Here is a 13,206-nt window from a genome sequence, read left to right as displayed (position 1 = left end):
GAGAATCTGCTGACGGTTTTATTGAGGATCCTTGCACGTGACGATTTGTTTCTTTCTTGCTGCTTTCAAGATTCTTTCTTTGTTCTTGACTGAAAGTACTTGTAATGTGTCTCGGTGTGGGTCTCTCAGCTCATTTTACTTGGATGTGACTGAGCTTCTTGGATGTTTACATTCATGTCTTTCATTAACTTTGGGGACTTTTCAGCCATTATTTTTTCAAATATTGTCTCTGCCCCCTTTCTTTCCTTTCTTCTGAGATCTTCACAATGCGTATATTGGTTTGGTTTGTGCTGTCCTGTGGATCCCTTAGGTCCTTTCAGTTTTCTTTCTTTCCCTTTCTTCCTTCCTTCTTTCCTTCCTTCCTTCCTTTCTTCCTTTCTCCCTTCCTTCCTTCCTTCCTTTTCCGTTCTTCCTATTTCTCAGACTTAGTAACTTCCATAGTAACGTCCTGCCTTCAAGTTCAGTAACTTCTGCCTGCTCAAAACTGCCTTGAATCCCTTTTGTGAATTTTTCATTTCGGTCATTGTACTCTTCAGCTCTTAAATTCCTTTTGGTTTCTGTTCAGGTTTTCTGTCTCTTCATTCACATTTCCATTCTGTTCATGCATCATTTTATTTACTTGCAACACATCTTTATGTCTTTGAACATCTTTAACATTTTTCTTTTAAAGTCTGTCAGTTTCATCAGGTGTTTTTCGGGGGTAGTTTCTGTTGGTTTATATTTTTCCCTTGAAGGATTGTACTTTCTGTTTTTAGTGCCTTATTTTTTTGTTGAACACAGTACTTTTGAATATAATAATGTGGCTCTAGAAGTTAAAACCAGCGTTTGATGGGTTTCTGTCATTGTTTTTCTTTATTGTTTTTTGGCTGTTGTAAGCTCTGTCTGTGTTGAGGATCATCCTGAGGTGTAAACTTAATGTCTTGTATCTTTTCTGAGCCGTTCCTTGGGCGTGTGTGGTCATTTTCTATTTTTGCACACGTATGCCGTTATTTTTGAGTGTCACAGTCTTTAATGTCTGGTCATGACGGGGAAAAGGGGGGAAGAAGGTATAGAAAGGCACTTCCGCTTGTTGGGGAGGGGTCAGAGTGGTGGGGGAGGTGTAGCAGCGGTGGGCACCTGCCCCTTTGGCTGCATCTCTGTGGTCAGAAGCCACAATGAGCGTCAGAGCACAGACCCCTGATGTTTGGAGGACAGGGTCCTTTCTGCCCCCTGGTTCCTGCAGGCTGCTCCAGACCCACATGCACAGCCTCCTGCTGTGCGGCTGGGGTTGGCGGGTAGGTGTCCCTGTGCTCAGACCCGACATGGACCAAAGTCGACTGTTCTTCCCCTAGAACTGCAAGCCTGCAGGCGGCCCCAGAGTTAGTTACAGCACAGATCCTGCCCGGGCGAGGAGCCGTCCCGGGGGCTGCCTACTCTGCCATCGCCCCAGAGCCCTCTGTCCACACCCCTGTCTTTGCCCCGTGTCGCCTTTTCGCTGCTCGTCAGTTGGATCCAGCTTGTGGACTTGTTTTTCACACTGTAGGTATCTGAGGTATGAGTAACTAAAAAGTTGCTAATTTGCGTTTTTTTTTCCATTTCTCTCCCTAAACAGGAAGATAGTGATCCCCCCATTCATGAGAGTCTCAGCATAGAAAATACCCTGTGGGCAGGCACGGTCGTCGCCTCGGGTAAGAAGTGAGCTCGATTCCTGGCATGAGCTCTCTCGTGCAGGTGATGCTTTGTGTTTCCAGTGACTCCAGACCAGCGTTTCTCCAGACGCTTTGCTTTGCACAGCGCTGTCACGCATGGAGCGGTGGTCTGTGTGCTGAGCCCACGCGCCGTCTGGGCAGTGGGCTTGGACGGTACGTGAAGGTGGCGTTCGCGCCTTCGAGTCGGCTTTGGTGCCGACTGGGGCTTGGCCTGCTTTCAGGAGCGCGGTGAATGCGAGCCTCACAGCTTTCCCTGGGACACACTAGGATGGGGGAAAGGAAGTGCTTGTTCTGGGCAAGGCAGAGGTGTGACCCTGCAGGGGTCAGTGCTGAGCACTGCTTGGCATCTTCTGTCTCCTGGGCGTGGTGTGGTGGGGTGTGCAGTGCGCGGCCTCGTTGTCGCGCAGCCCCACTGATCACTGACGTTGCACTTGCTCCACGGATCCTGACTTAGGCCTCACTCAGTCCCACACGTTAAGTCAGTGCGACAGCAGAGTTTTTGTACAGTCACTAGAGTTAATTCTGCAGTGGTTGATTTCAGTGAATACTGTAGATACGTTATCTTCCTTGTCATAATTGTATTGCGAAATTCGTAATTGTAATTGCAAAAATTGGGGAGAGCAGTTCCGCAGAGGAGCAGCTGCAGACAGAGCCCCAGTGTGACAGCTGACGCCCGAGGGCGAGCGGCTCCGGGCTGGGCCTCTGCTGCCTGCAGGTCACTGGAGGGTGTTTTCCTGTTCTTTTCTCTGACACTCGATAGACCACAAAATGATCATTTCTTCTTGACGTGTACAGTTAGAAGAAGACCATGCTTTCAGGAGACATGAATAAAAGAAACTTACTAAATTCAAAATTAAATATTGTTCTTACAGTATTTCTCGTGTGTGTGAATTGCACGTGTGCTGAGGTGTCAGCGCAGGCTCTGGCACCTGATCGTGCTGACTCCGCACAGGGGAAGGGCGTCTCAGACTTGTGCAGAGGAGATGGCGCACCTGGCACCTCTTGGCTTGAGATTAGAGGAGGAGTTTGATCAGTCAAGTGTGTAGATCTCGTCATGTGACTTCAGGGTTAGAGTTACCACTTCAACAGACAGTAGTAAACAATGTCGCGATTTCTGTCATCACTGAAAAGGATGTTAGCACATTGTCTCATGTTGTAAGTAGATAAATTAGCATCACTTAAGAAGTCATTTGAGTTTTTCAAATTTTTTTTCTAAGTTGAGATTACATTTTCTTGAACTATCCAAGTTAAATGTGCTGTTGGATAATTTTATATAAAGTTAAATGATGTAATAATACTTTCCGTCAAAATCATTAGTTAGAAAGTGTTACCTCTGTGCTTACCCTTCAAGTATCTGTGTAAGGCCCACTTTTGTGTTTTGCAGGTACTGTAATAGGTGTTGTCATTTATACTGGAAAAGAGACCCGAAGTGTAATGAACACATCCAATCCAAAAAGTAAGGTAGGCTGGACTGAGCATCGGCTGCTTTAATGGACTTGCTCTTCCTTTCGGTGAGAAAGTGGGTGTGGTTCTGAGTGCTCGTTCACATCAGCTTCTGTGTAACACAGAGTGTCAGAAACGCTGCTGGTTTAGGCTGTGAATTCTCTGTGTAATAGCATGCTGGTACTGAAGGATTTCCAAAAGTATTTTTTCTTGGTTAATCAGAGCTTTATATGTCTCTTAAATTTTTATTGTTGTATATGTAATTTGTCCATAATTCAGCAGTCAATTATGGGTCCTTTAATTTCTCTTCAATCTATTTATTTTACAATTTGCACTCTTCATTTTTACGTTGATGGTTCATTTTTAAAGTAAAGGAATCTATATTAATGTTTTGTGGTATTTAATTTGATAGTATTATATTGTTAAACTAGTTTTATTGAAGTTATTTCTGTTTCAGAAGAAGCATATTGGAAACCAGATTTTGGTTTAAAAACTGCTTGATTATGCTCCTGTTATGGTCCTAGATTGTTATTTATGCAGTCAACGTGTGTGCAAGTTAAATCAGACAAAAAGTTAGCTTGAATTCTCAGTAGTTATTTTTTGAATAGCACATTTTGTATGATCGCGTCATGATGCATGCTGATGTCCACTGAATGAGACTCTCTTTCTGACTGAGCACGCACTCGGCTTTATTTGAAACACAGTCTAAGTGTACCTGAGCGAGCAGAACATCCTCTCACGGAGGCCCACCTTGCTTTGTGCATAATGAATGGGGAAAGTTGTCTTCTGCAGGAGATTTTATACCAAAGCAATAGAAATGAAATAATTCTTTGAAAAGATGCTGTTTAGGACAAGATGTATTCCATTTTGGGGGCTAAATACTATTTAAAAAAATAGTCAACCCTTCAGAAACTAGGGAAGCATCACTGACCCTTGGCAGCCCGGGCCGTCTGCAGGGCCGCCGACAGCACTGCCCGTGCTCGCTGTCCGGAGAGCGTTCTGGCTCGCCTTCCACGGTTGCGCGAGCTGTCCCAGTGGGCCTGATGGAAATTCACACCTCTGCGTTCGTTGTGCCGTGAGCAGCAGCCCTCAGCGGAGCCGGGGCTGCCTGGAGCTCGAGCTGGCAGCCCACGTACCAGGGCTGGGGCCCCTCGGCGTGGGCCTGCTTCCCTCTCAGGCGTGCTCCAGCTCGATGTGGAGGGCTTCTTGTCCATCAGGGGGCACCTAAGGAGAGAAATAAAACCTCTAAGTTTGCACGTATCATTAAATCTTTCTAAGTGTTAAATGCCAGCTGTATAAGAACAAAATCCAGGAGAAGGTTACAAGCTTGCTACAGTGGGCAAAAAGCTGCAGACGCAGCTTATCTGGGGGACGTCTGGCACCTGTTGGTTGGAAGGTGTGTGACAGCTCAGCCCTCAGCGGCAGGGAGGACAAGTGATGGCTCACCGTCTGTGGGACAGCAGTGTCTGTCTGCTGTAGCTTACCAAACTGGCGGGCTGCTGGACCGAAGAACCAACAGTAAATATTTAAGATGTTTGGAATCATTTGCCTGAGTTTCACTGGATGTCTTCAGGGAGGCAGCACTGTTCCTAACACCCCATTCTGAGGGCCATCCGGTGCCTAGAATGTCTATGGGGACCAAGATTAAACACTAAAATATTGTTAGATGGGGGAACATTCTGAGTAGAGAGACATCCTGAAGGCTGCTTTCCAGGTTAGAGGACTTCCCCTCAGTCTCCCTGGGGACAGGTGAGGCAGCGTGGCGGGGTCAACTCAAATTTGAAAATTCTGTTTTAAAACTTTGAACAAATCAAAAGTTTTTATTACTAAGCAGTTACTTTTATAATAATATTTGGTGAAAGTTTAAATTATAAGGAATGTAACTTGAGTAATGGACTGCTTTATAAAAAACTGAGCTTGAGATATATTTAATAAGATGATACTTGATTACATTTAAGAGTGAAAAAACATTCTTACAGGAGGTTAAGAAAAATCAATTGTGACAGGTTACCATTTTCACGCCATTCATAATAATAAGTTGCTCAGAGCAAGAACGTCAGGATGAAATGATAACACAAATTGCTTCGTGCAGTTATTGTAACCCTTCGGGCGTATTGATTTGAGTTTCTAATAGAAACTTGCCTTCATCAGATGTCTCGCTGACAGACAGACAGGTGACACGTGCCATTGTGTGCATTAGAGCTGCTGCTCTTGTCTGAGTTGCCATAAAGGCATTTTCAGATAACGGAGCAAAGTAGAGCCAGCCGTGGTGCAGTTGGCACGTTGAAGCCTCAGAGCTCTCTGGGAGAATAGCTCTTATTTTGAAAGGGGCAGTTTATTAATATTTTAATGGTTGTGTTGATTTATATTAAAATATTACAGTAAAAAGACTTATTCTCTCTTCTTGTGGTTGCATATAGTCATAGCACCCCCTAATTTTTATAATAGTTGCCTTCTTGAGTAGTAAAATGTTTTTGGATTTAAATGCTTGTTTATAAGTGTGATCGTGTATTTTATAGAAGAGCTACATTGTGTAGAATATAGTATTACAGTCAGTCTACACGGGTAGGAAAGACCCTGGGGGTGCTGCTTTTGGATAACTGTTACTAATAGTAACAAGTCACAGTGTTTCAAAGCCTCGTCAGGAAAAGATTAAGTCAGGAAACAAACTGACAATGAAGTAATGGAGTAGCGTGTAGACCGGACCAGGCGTGGCCCTCGGGCTGGGACGGCGCACTGCCCGCTGCGGGTGTGCCCCCGCACGCTTCCGCACGCTTCCGCACGCTTCCGTCTTGCAGCTGCCAAGCTGCAGGCGTGGCTCTGCGTCAGCAGTGTGCAGATCAGTCAACTCGGAGCTTCAGGGAAGCAGGGAAGAGGTGAGGTGCTGAATGAAGAAGCAGGCCTCGAGATAACCTCTGGGACAGGATGTGCCCCCAGGGTGTCAGCAGAGGCTGAAACCGGAAACCTTGGACTCAGTCCCCAAATGCCTTTAAGTATGAGTTTGGTTGTGAAGCAGGTGTTCCAGATAGGAAACACGAGTACACGTTATGCAAGGTAGATACTCTGAATCCCTGGGGAGACGTAGTTTTACACGCAGGTCTGAACGAGACGGGCTTGCTGGTATTCGTGTGTCCTGTAGCTGAATGGCAGTACGTCCTCGTTTCTGAGCTGTACGCCTGAGTTCCTGTCATCAGATTCTTAACAGAGAAGTATGGTTTATTTAGGAAGCAGACCCCTAGTATTTTCGTAATTGCCTGTGTTTTCTTTAACCCTTGCTTCCTTGTACTGAGGCCATTAAGCCCGTTAGAAATTTGTGCGACTTGTGATGACTTTCTTTTCATGACGTCTCCATCTTAATTTATATAAACTTGCAGAACAAAGTATTTGTTTCTCCCAGATTGTCCTGAAGCATTTCTGATGAAAGCCTTTCTGGGTGAGTTAAGCGTGATCTGAAATGTCCAGTGAGGTTGAAAATGAGCAAGCACCGCAACTTGTGAGTGGTCCTGGCGGGCGGTGGACACGGCGGGGGTGGGGGGTGCCGACGTTGTGACGGAGGCGAGAGGGGGAGGTGATGAGACTTGCTGTTATTCCAGGTTGTCGGAGTGAATGTCACCTTCCCCGGGGCTGTGCTGGGTCTGTGGTGTAGATGGCCTGTGTCACTGTGCGAACTGGGTCCCTTCACGATCACGGTGAATCAGAAACAGGTTGTGTGCGTGGCGTGGGTTCCAAGAGACTTTGCTGGGGAAAATTTCAGGAAGTCAGCTGGGAGGGGAGGTCACTTGGTCTTACTGTGCCCTGGAAAAGCCTATGAGGGCAAGGCTTTTGGGCTCCCACCGTGGTCCTCCTTCTTGGACAGAGAAGCCTGTCAGGGAAAGCACCACTGCACCTGGCAGGCCGCGTGGGGTGCCCGTCCTCGGGGCTGCCGCCCGGCGAGGACACCCAGCAGAGTGGGCGGCTGATCCAAGCACAGCCCTTCACCGGGGGGGCAGCTGAGCCCCGTGCCCGCAGGCTCCTTGTGCGGGGGCGCCCAGCCCACGGCCAGCATCAGCGGCGGGCCCGGCCTGGCCGCCGTTTCTCTGAGCCGCTGGCGCTGGGCCTGCCGGGTTGAGGGATTACGCTCTTTTCTTGGGAGCTGCTCATGCTGCTTTCCCCACAGGATCACTTTCTTCTAAGCAGTAATTTACAAATACATACGTTCCTGGGAAACAAACCTTGACCTCGTCTGGGTCCAACTTGATTGTCTTCATGCATCTGAAATACGTTCTGGATACTAATGGCTTTTTTAAAATTTGATTTACTGACGTTAGAGCAGCAACTGTACCATACCTTCTTTTTTGAAAACTGCATTAACTAAACGTGTATGATAAATTTAACATGAAATTAAACTGCTCTCTTTGTCAGCACTAATTAGTGCTGTCAGCTAATAATTACCTTTTGCAAAACTTTAAAATACATCGTGTGAGTTTGTTTTCCCACTATAATAAGCTGTTAACTGCCTGAGATTTCTTTTTGAGGGGCAGTTATCCACATCAGATATTTCTGAAAAACTAGTTTTTAAACTGCTTAATACCATCAAAATCATTTTTTTTGAGGCCTTGAGTTCAGAAAAAAATTTTTGAACTATTATTTGAACATAATTAGAACACAAAACTTCTATGGGATAAATTACAATGGTGTAGTGAATGTTATTTACCTGTGGGATAAATTAATTACAAGGTAAATTGTAATTGGTGTGCCAAGTTATTTCTTAGTAATATTTTCAAGAGACAATAGAAAAATGAGCCTAAAGCATATTAGTGAAGATTAATTTGTTCCCTCCACCAGTGAACAGAGCCTTCAAATTAGAAAGCTTCAGTGAAATAAATTAGTTGAAGTTTAATATTTTTAAACTGTGGTGTCCAGGTGACACCTTGAGAAGAGCCCTGGGTCACGCAGACCGGGCGCTGCAGTGTCCACCCAGCGTGCCCCTTCCAGGACGCGGTGGCTACTACAGTCTTCACCCAGAGCTGAGTCTAGGGCAGCTTCTGCCTGTGACTGAAGAGGAGATGTGATGAGAAGGGCTCCGAGTCTGAGCGCTGATGTAACAGTCCCATTGGTGAGTGGTGGTTTGCGCTTTCCACACGTCTGTGGCCAGGTGGCAGGTGTGCTGGTCCCCAGGAGCCTCGGGTGGGCTTGGGTGCTGAAGCCTGACTCCACGTGCACCCTCTGCCCTGGCCGCCGCTGCCGCCGCGGATCTCCTGAGTCTGTGTGGCCTCGGGGCGGGGGATAAACACAGTCTGTAAAGAGATTATATTGGGGCGGGGAGGGGGTCTGTCATAGAGACGTTTGTCTCCTGTCTCTTTCCCCTCACTTTCCACATAGTAAACCCTTAATAAATAACGACTTAACTTGGGGTGTGACGGGCTCTGCTGGCATTAAGGATAGTTGTGTGTATGTGTGTGTGTGTTTTTTTTTTAATACTCAAAGTGACTTCAGAGTTAATGAGCAGATTTAGGAAGCTAGGCCTAGAGCTCAAATTTGTGCCTTCTAGCTAGAAGTCATAGCTAGACTTCTGTCAACCCTGCTGTCAGTACTGACGTGCAATATAAAACACTTCTCTTCGCGGTGCGGTGCTGACAGCTGACGCCGTGCTACAGACAGCCGCGTGACTGCTGCGCTGCCGCGGGATGGACACAGAAATAAGTGGGGGAAAAAACGTTACACGTGTAACGTTGCCACATCCAGTTCATTAACCTGTGGAGACGAGCAGCTTGTGCACCGTATCGTTCAGAGAAGGGTTTGTTTTGTTTGGGGTGAATGTTTAGTCATTCAAACAACAGTGTTCTTAAGTTAAAGTCAATAATTTGTTTTTTTATTACAATTAGAAAAATTGTTTCATAGCCTTAAGATACAGACATGGTCTGAAACACACAAGATAGAGAACAGAATTTTCATAATGGATCAATTTAAGACGTTTTTAATTCCAAACAATATAAAGAAAAATTGCTCCTTCCAAGGTTTAATTTCAGCCTGAGCTGCTGCGTTTGCTGGAACTTCAGATGAGCGTGATGACATTGCGGCGGCACTGCTGCGCGGGGAGGGCGCGCTTCCCCATGGCGGCCATCGGCGTGGTCCCTGTGGAACGCACCCGGACTCCAGAGCAGATGAGACCGAAGCGTGGCCCCCAGCTGTTCGGTCAGCAGCCCTCACCCGAGGCGCGTGCCTGAAGCGTGGGGGCTTTCTGGATAAGGAATCACAGCAGTTCTGAAGGGAGCTCATGGTTGCTAATTAAATAAAACAAAAAATAAATAAATAGGCTCTCAGACATTTTAAAGCTCATGTCGCGTGCGCAGTCGCATTTAATACACATTTTGCATCGTCGTGAGTACATGTCACGTGCTAGACAGCAGCTCCGCGTCTGTCCTGCCCTAACTCCGAGCTGGCACCTTGAAGGAAGGAAGGAAGGAAGGACGTGGAAGAGCTGCCAGAGCTAGACTGGCGCCAGGACAGGCCGTCCGTGCATGCTCTGCAGGTGGATGCAGGTGGCTTAACTACTGCCCCCTTAAAATGCCTGCGAGTAGTTGAAGAATGAAAACGTTCAGCGTGTTGTCTTGTCAACGCGACACGGTTAGTTTTCAAGCAGAAGTGGAAGTTTCCGGCTGTCGTCCTGCCAGGGCGGTGGGGTCCTTCGCTTGCTGGTCCAGCCCACGTCTGACTGTTGTCTGATTGAAGTCCTGCTGGTTCTGGTGGTTGTGCTGGTTCAGCCGTGTGCTCCTGTTACTGATTCATGTAAAGGGTCTCTTCCTGTTTATACTCTGTGCTACCAACTTACCATGTGCGTTATGGTTCCTGCTAATAAACTGAGCACAGCCCCTGGGGTCCTTTGGTGCGTCACCCTCTCCTGGGTTCCTGGATGCTGAGCTCCTCCACCCGCACAGCGAGCGCTTCCTGTGTGGTGCTTCGTGCCGAGCAGGAGACACAGGTGCATCCTTCCCTCAAGAAGTCAGCACCTGCTGATGTGGGAGGCGCAGCAACAGATAAGAAACTGACTTGACCTCGGTGGTCTTCGTGTTCCTAGGATGCTTGGGGAGCACTGAAAATTGACCCTAAGAACTTGGGCATGTTGGGGAGGCATGCCCCCAGAGTGTTCAGACCTGAGAGGAGGGGATGCACCCAGTGTTGTGGGCATGTGCGTGGTGGAAGGCATGACGGGGGCCGAGGGCGAGTAACCTGTCGAGGGATTGATCTCAGAGGCTCTTCCCTGACACTGATGGAACCGCGTCCTGGAGCCAGGGACATGACACGGGGCAGGAACACACGTTTGGTTCGCTCTGACAGCTCTGCAGAAGGCTGACTTTAAAGACGAGACAGAAAACCCGCTAGGTGTGGCCACACCTGCTTCAGACCATTTCGCGTTGACGTCTCTGCAGCACGGGGTCCAGACACATAGCAGGACACATCGTCGATGCTCAGAAACATAGGCAGAGGTGCACGAGCCCCTGGGGTTTAAACAGCTCGTGGAGCTTGGGGTAGAGTGCCTGCTTTGCGTGTGCGAGGCCCTGGGTTCGGTCCCCACCACCTCCATCAAATAAATAAGTGAATCTTTAAAAAATTAAATATGAATATAAAGAAAAAGCACGGTGGTCCGGTGCTCAGCTTTCGAGTTCCTCACTGCAGGCGGACCTCGGGGTGTTGCCGGTTGGTTTCAGACACCACAGTAAAGTGAGCCCCGCAGATGCTTTGGTTCACAGTGCACACAGAGCGATGTTTGCGCTCCCTGTGGTCAGTGTGCAGGCAGTGCACACACCTTCACTAAAATACTTCACTGCCAGGAGATGCTACCATCATCTGAGCCTTCGTCGAGTCATGGGAGTGACATCAGAGATCACTGTAACAAGTAGAGCAATGATGAAGAAGCTTGTGATACTGTAATAATTTCCAAAACGTGACAGACGTGAAGTGAGCAAATGCTGTTGGAAAAAGGGCACCGACAGACTTGCTGGACACATGGTTGCCACGGACCTTGTTTGTAGAAATCACAGACTCTGTGAAGGGCGACAGGCGAGGTGTGCCTGCAGGTTTAAACAAACTCCACCGTCCTGCGGACGCGGCTGTGGTTAGCAGGATCTGGTGCTGTGGGGACTCGGGAGGTCAGGTCTTCAGGGAATTGGAGCAGAGGTTAAGGCACGATTGTGGAGAAGACAGTGCACATGCTCCCACCGCAAGGCCTCGTCCCGTCTGCCCCGGGAAAGCAGCACCCCGGAGTGGGGTCTGGAGCAGGGCCGTGCCCCCAGGAGGGAGGGTGCAGGCTGGAGAGAGGAAGGCAGGAGCTCGAAGTTACCTGCATGGCTTCTGACCACCGTGGTGCTGGCAGCTTGCTGGCAGCTGGCACGGGAGGTCACCAGGGCCTGCCCACTCCTGGGGGCCACTCAGCTGCCGTCTCCCATCCGGGAGCCTAGATGTGGGGGTGGGGAGACAGCCTGGCAAAGACCTGAAAGCAACTTAACTTAAATCTGAAACACTAATTACTAACCTTAATGAGTTAACTGGGATGTGACCAGATTATATCCCGTCGGAGTAAATGTTAAGAAATTTGTTTTGGGAAAGTAAAAACCTTTGTACATCCAAGCCTACGTCCTATAAAAATGACATCCACTACCTAAAACTTGCCGAATGCTGGCATGTCGAGGTGCTTTTGACACTTGCCGGTAGAATTCTAGGTGCAGTGAGGTATGATTCGGTATCTCCTGGTCAAGATGGAGACTTGAGGATTGGTTGGAGTCACAGGGGTGGATCCCACACCTGTGAAAACTGGGTGAGCTCAGGCCAAGGTGGGTTCTCTGTGCCTCCAAGAATGGGGGTCTGGTCAGAGGAGGACCGCAAGTAAGGCAGAGTTGGATGTGCAGCAGAGGAAAGTTTCAGGACAGGAAATAACCACAGATGTCAAGTGCAGTGAACTGGTAAGATTTGGACTGGAAGACAGTGATGGAGCTGACAGGAGAACTTTGACAAGTGGGACTTCCAGGAAGCGCGACCAGCTGTGGCATGCCGAGGAGGGGCAGGGTGGATGAGGTTCACGGGTGCTCTGAGGCACCGGACAGAGAACGTGGTCCTGTTTCAAGGCCAGGCCAGTAGCAAGGAAGAGGCAGAAGGTTCCGAAGACGAAGTGGCTGGAATGAATCCCAGAGGAAGCGGGGGGTGTCTTCAGCCAAGAGGAGGGGTGGCACCAACTCAAGGAGGGACGTCACGTCTCGTGAACCAGCAGACGCTGGTGAGTTCAGAGTAGCTGGGCGGGGGCACACTGGGCTCTGCCTGCGAGGACCCACCAGGTGTCAAGGTAAAGATGCACACGGGAGCCCCTCCTGGCTCTGGAGGGGGAGGCGGAGCCAGGAGCAGGTCCTCGCAGCAGAGGCCCGTTGTGGGCAGGTGAAAAGTCTGCCCCACCTGCCCCACCTGGGAGGGCTCTTCTCCCTCAGTCCCGCCTCGTCTGCCCGCTTCACCCAGCGGGGTGGGGAGGGGAGTCAGGGACGTTGTGAAGGTGACCTGGAAGAATCATGAGAGAGTGGAAGGCCCCGCAGGCCGGACCTCCACATCCAGGGCTCTGGGGGGCCTGGCCTCTGGCTGAAGGAGCCAGGAGACTGAGCAGTGGCGCTTCGAAGGTGAGTCAGCAGGAGCACAAATGAGGGCACCGGCGCTGCGGCCACCTCCGTCACCTGCGGTTACAGCTGACACCCCAGCTCCTGCTGGTGGCGGGGAGGGGGGTGAAACCGGACCACGTCCAGCTGTAAACAGACATTTCAAGCCACACAGAAAGGTGGGGACACATCTAGAGAAGCAAAGCGGGCCTCAGACCCAGACCGGGTGTGGCACAGCTTTTGAAATGACCAGATGAGGGTGTAAAAGGACTGCTGACAGGCTCAGGGGGTCAGGAGGGAAAGCACACGCTGTGCGAGAACAGGTGGGACAGTGCGACCGGGATGTGGGGCTTCTGAGGAAGCATCGGAAGGAAAGGCAGAACCAGCGCCAGTGTGCGGGGAGCCTGTGCGAGCCCTGCGGTGGGCGGACGCGGCCCCTGAGGGGAGCGGAGAGCTCGTGG

General features: G+C 49.2%; 1 protein-coding gene across 8 annotated transcripts in view; it reads left to right on the top strand.

Moving 5' to 3' along the window:
- Positions 1–13,206, top strand: part of ATP9B (ATPase phospholipid transporting 9B (putative)) — a 154,402-nt gene that overhangs the window by 68,733 nt on the left and 72,463 nt on the right. For 7 of the 8 annotated variants that reach the window (XM_072952379.1, XM_072952375.1, XM_072952376.1 and 4 more), the window contains 2 exons: positions 1,592–1,667; positions 3,073–3,149. The exons of the other annotated variant lie outside the window; for it this stretch is intronic. In XM_072952379.1, coding sequence (XP_072808480.1) covers positions 1,592–1,667; positions 3,073–3,149 — 153 coding nt within the window. The remainder of the gene's footprint in view (positions 1–1,591; positions 1,668–3,072; positions 3,150–13,206) is intronic. 8 annotated transcript variants of the gene reach the window in all.

The sequence above is a fragment of the Vicugna pacos genome, chromosome 30 (genome assembly GCF_048564905.1).
Source record: "Vicugna pacos chromosome 30, VicPac4, whole genome shotgun sequence".
NCBI lineage: Eukaryota > Metazoa > Chordata > Mammalia > Artiodactyla > Camelidae > Vicugna > Vicugna pacos.
This window is presented reverse-complemented; position numbering and strand designations above follow the sequence as displayed.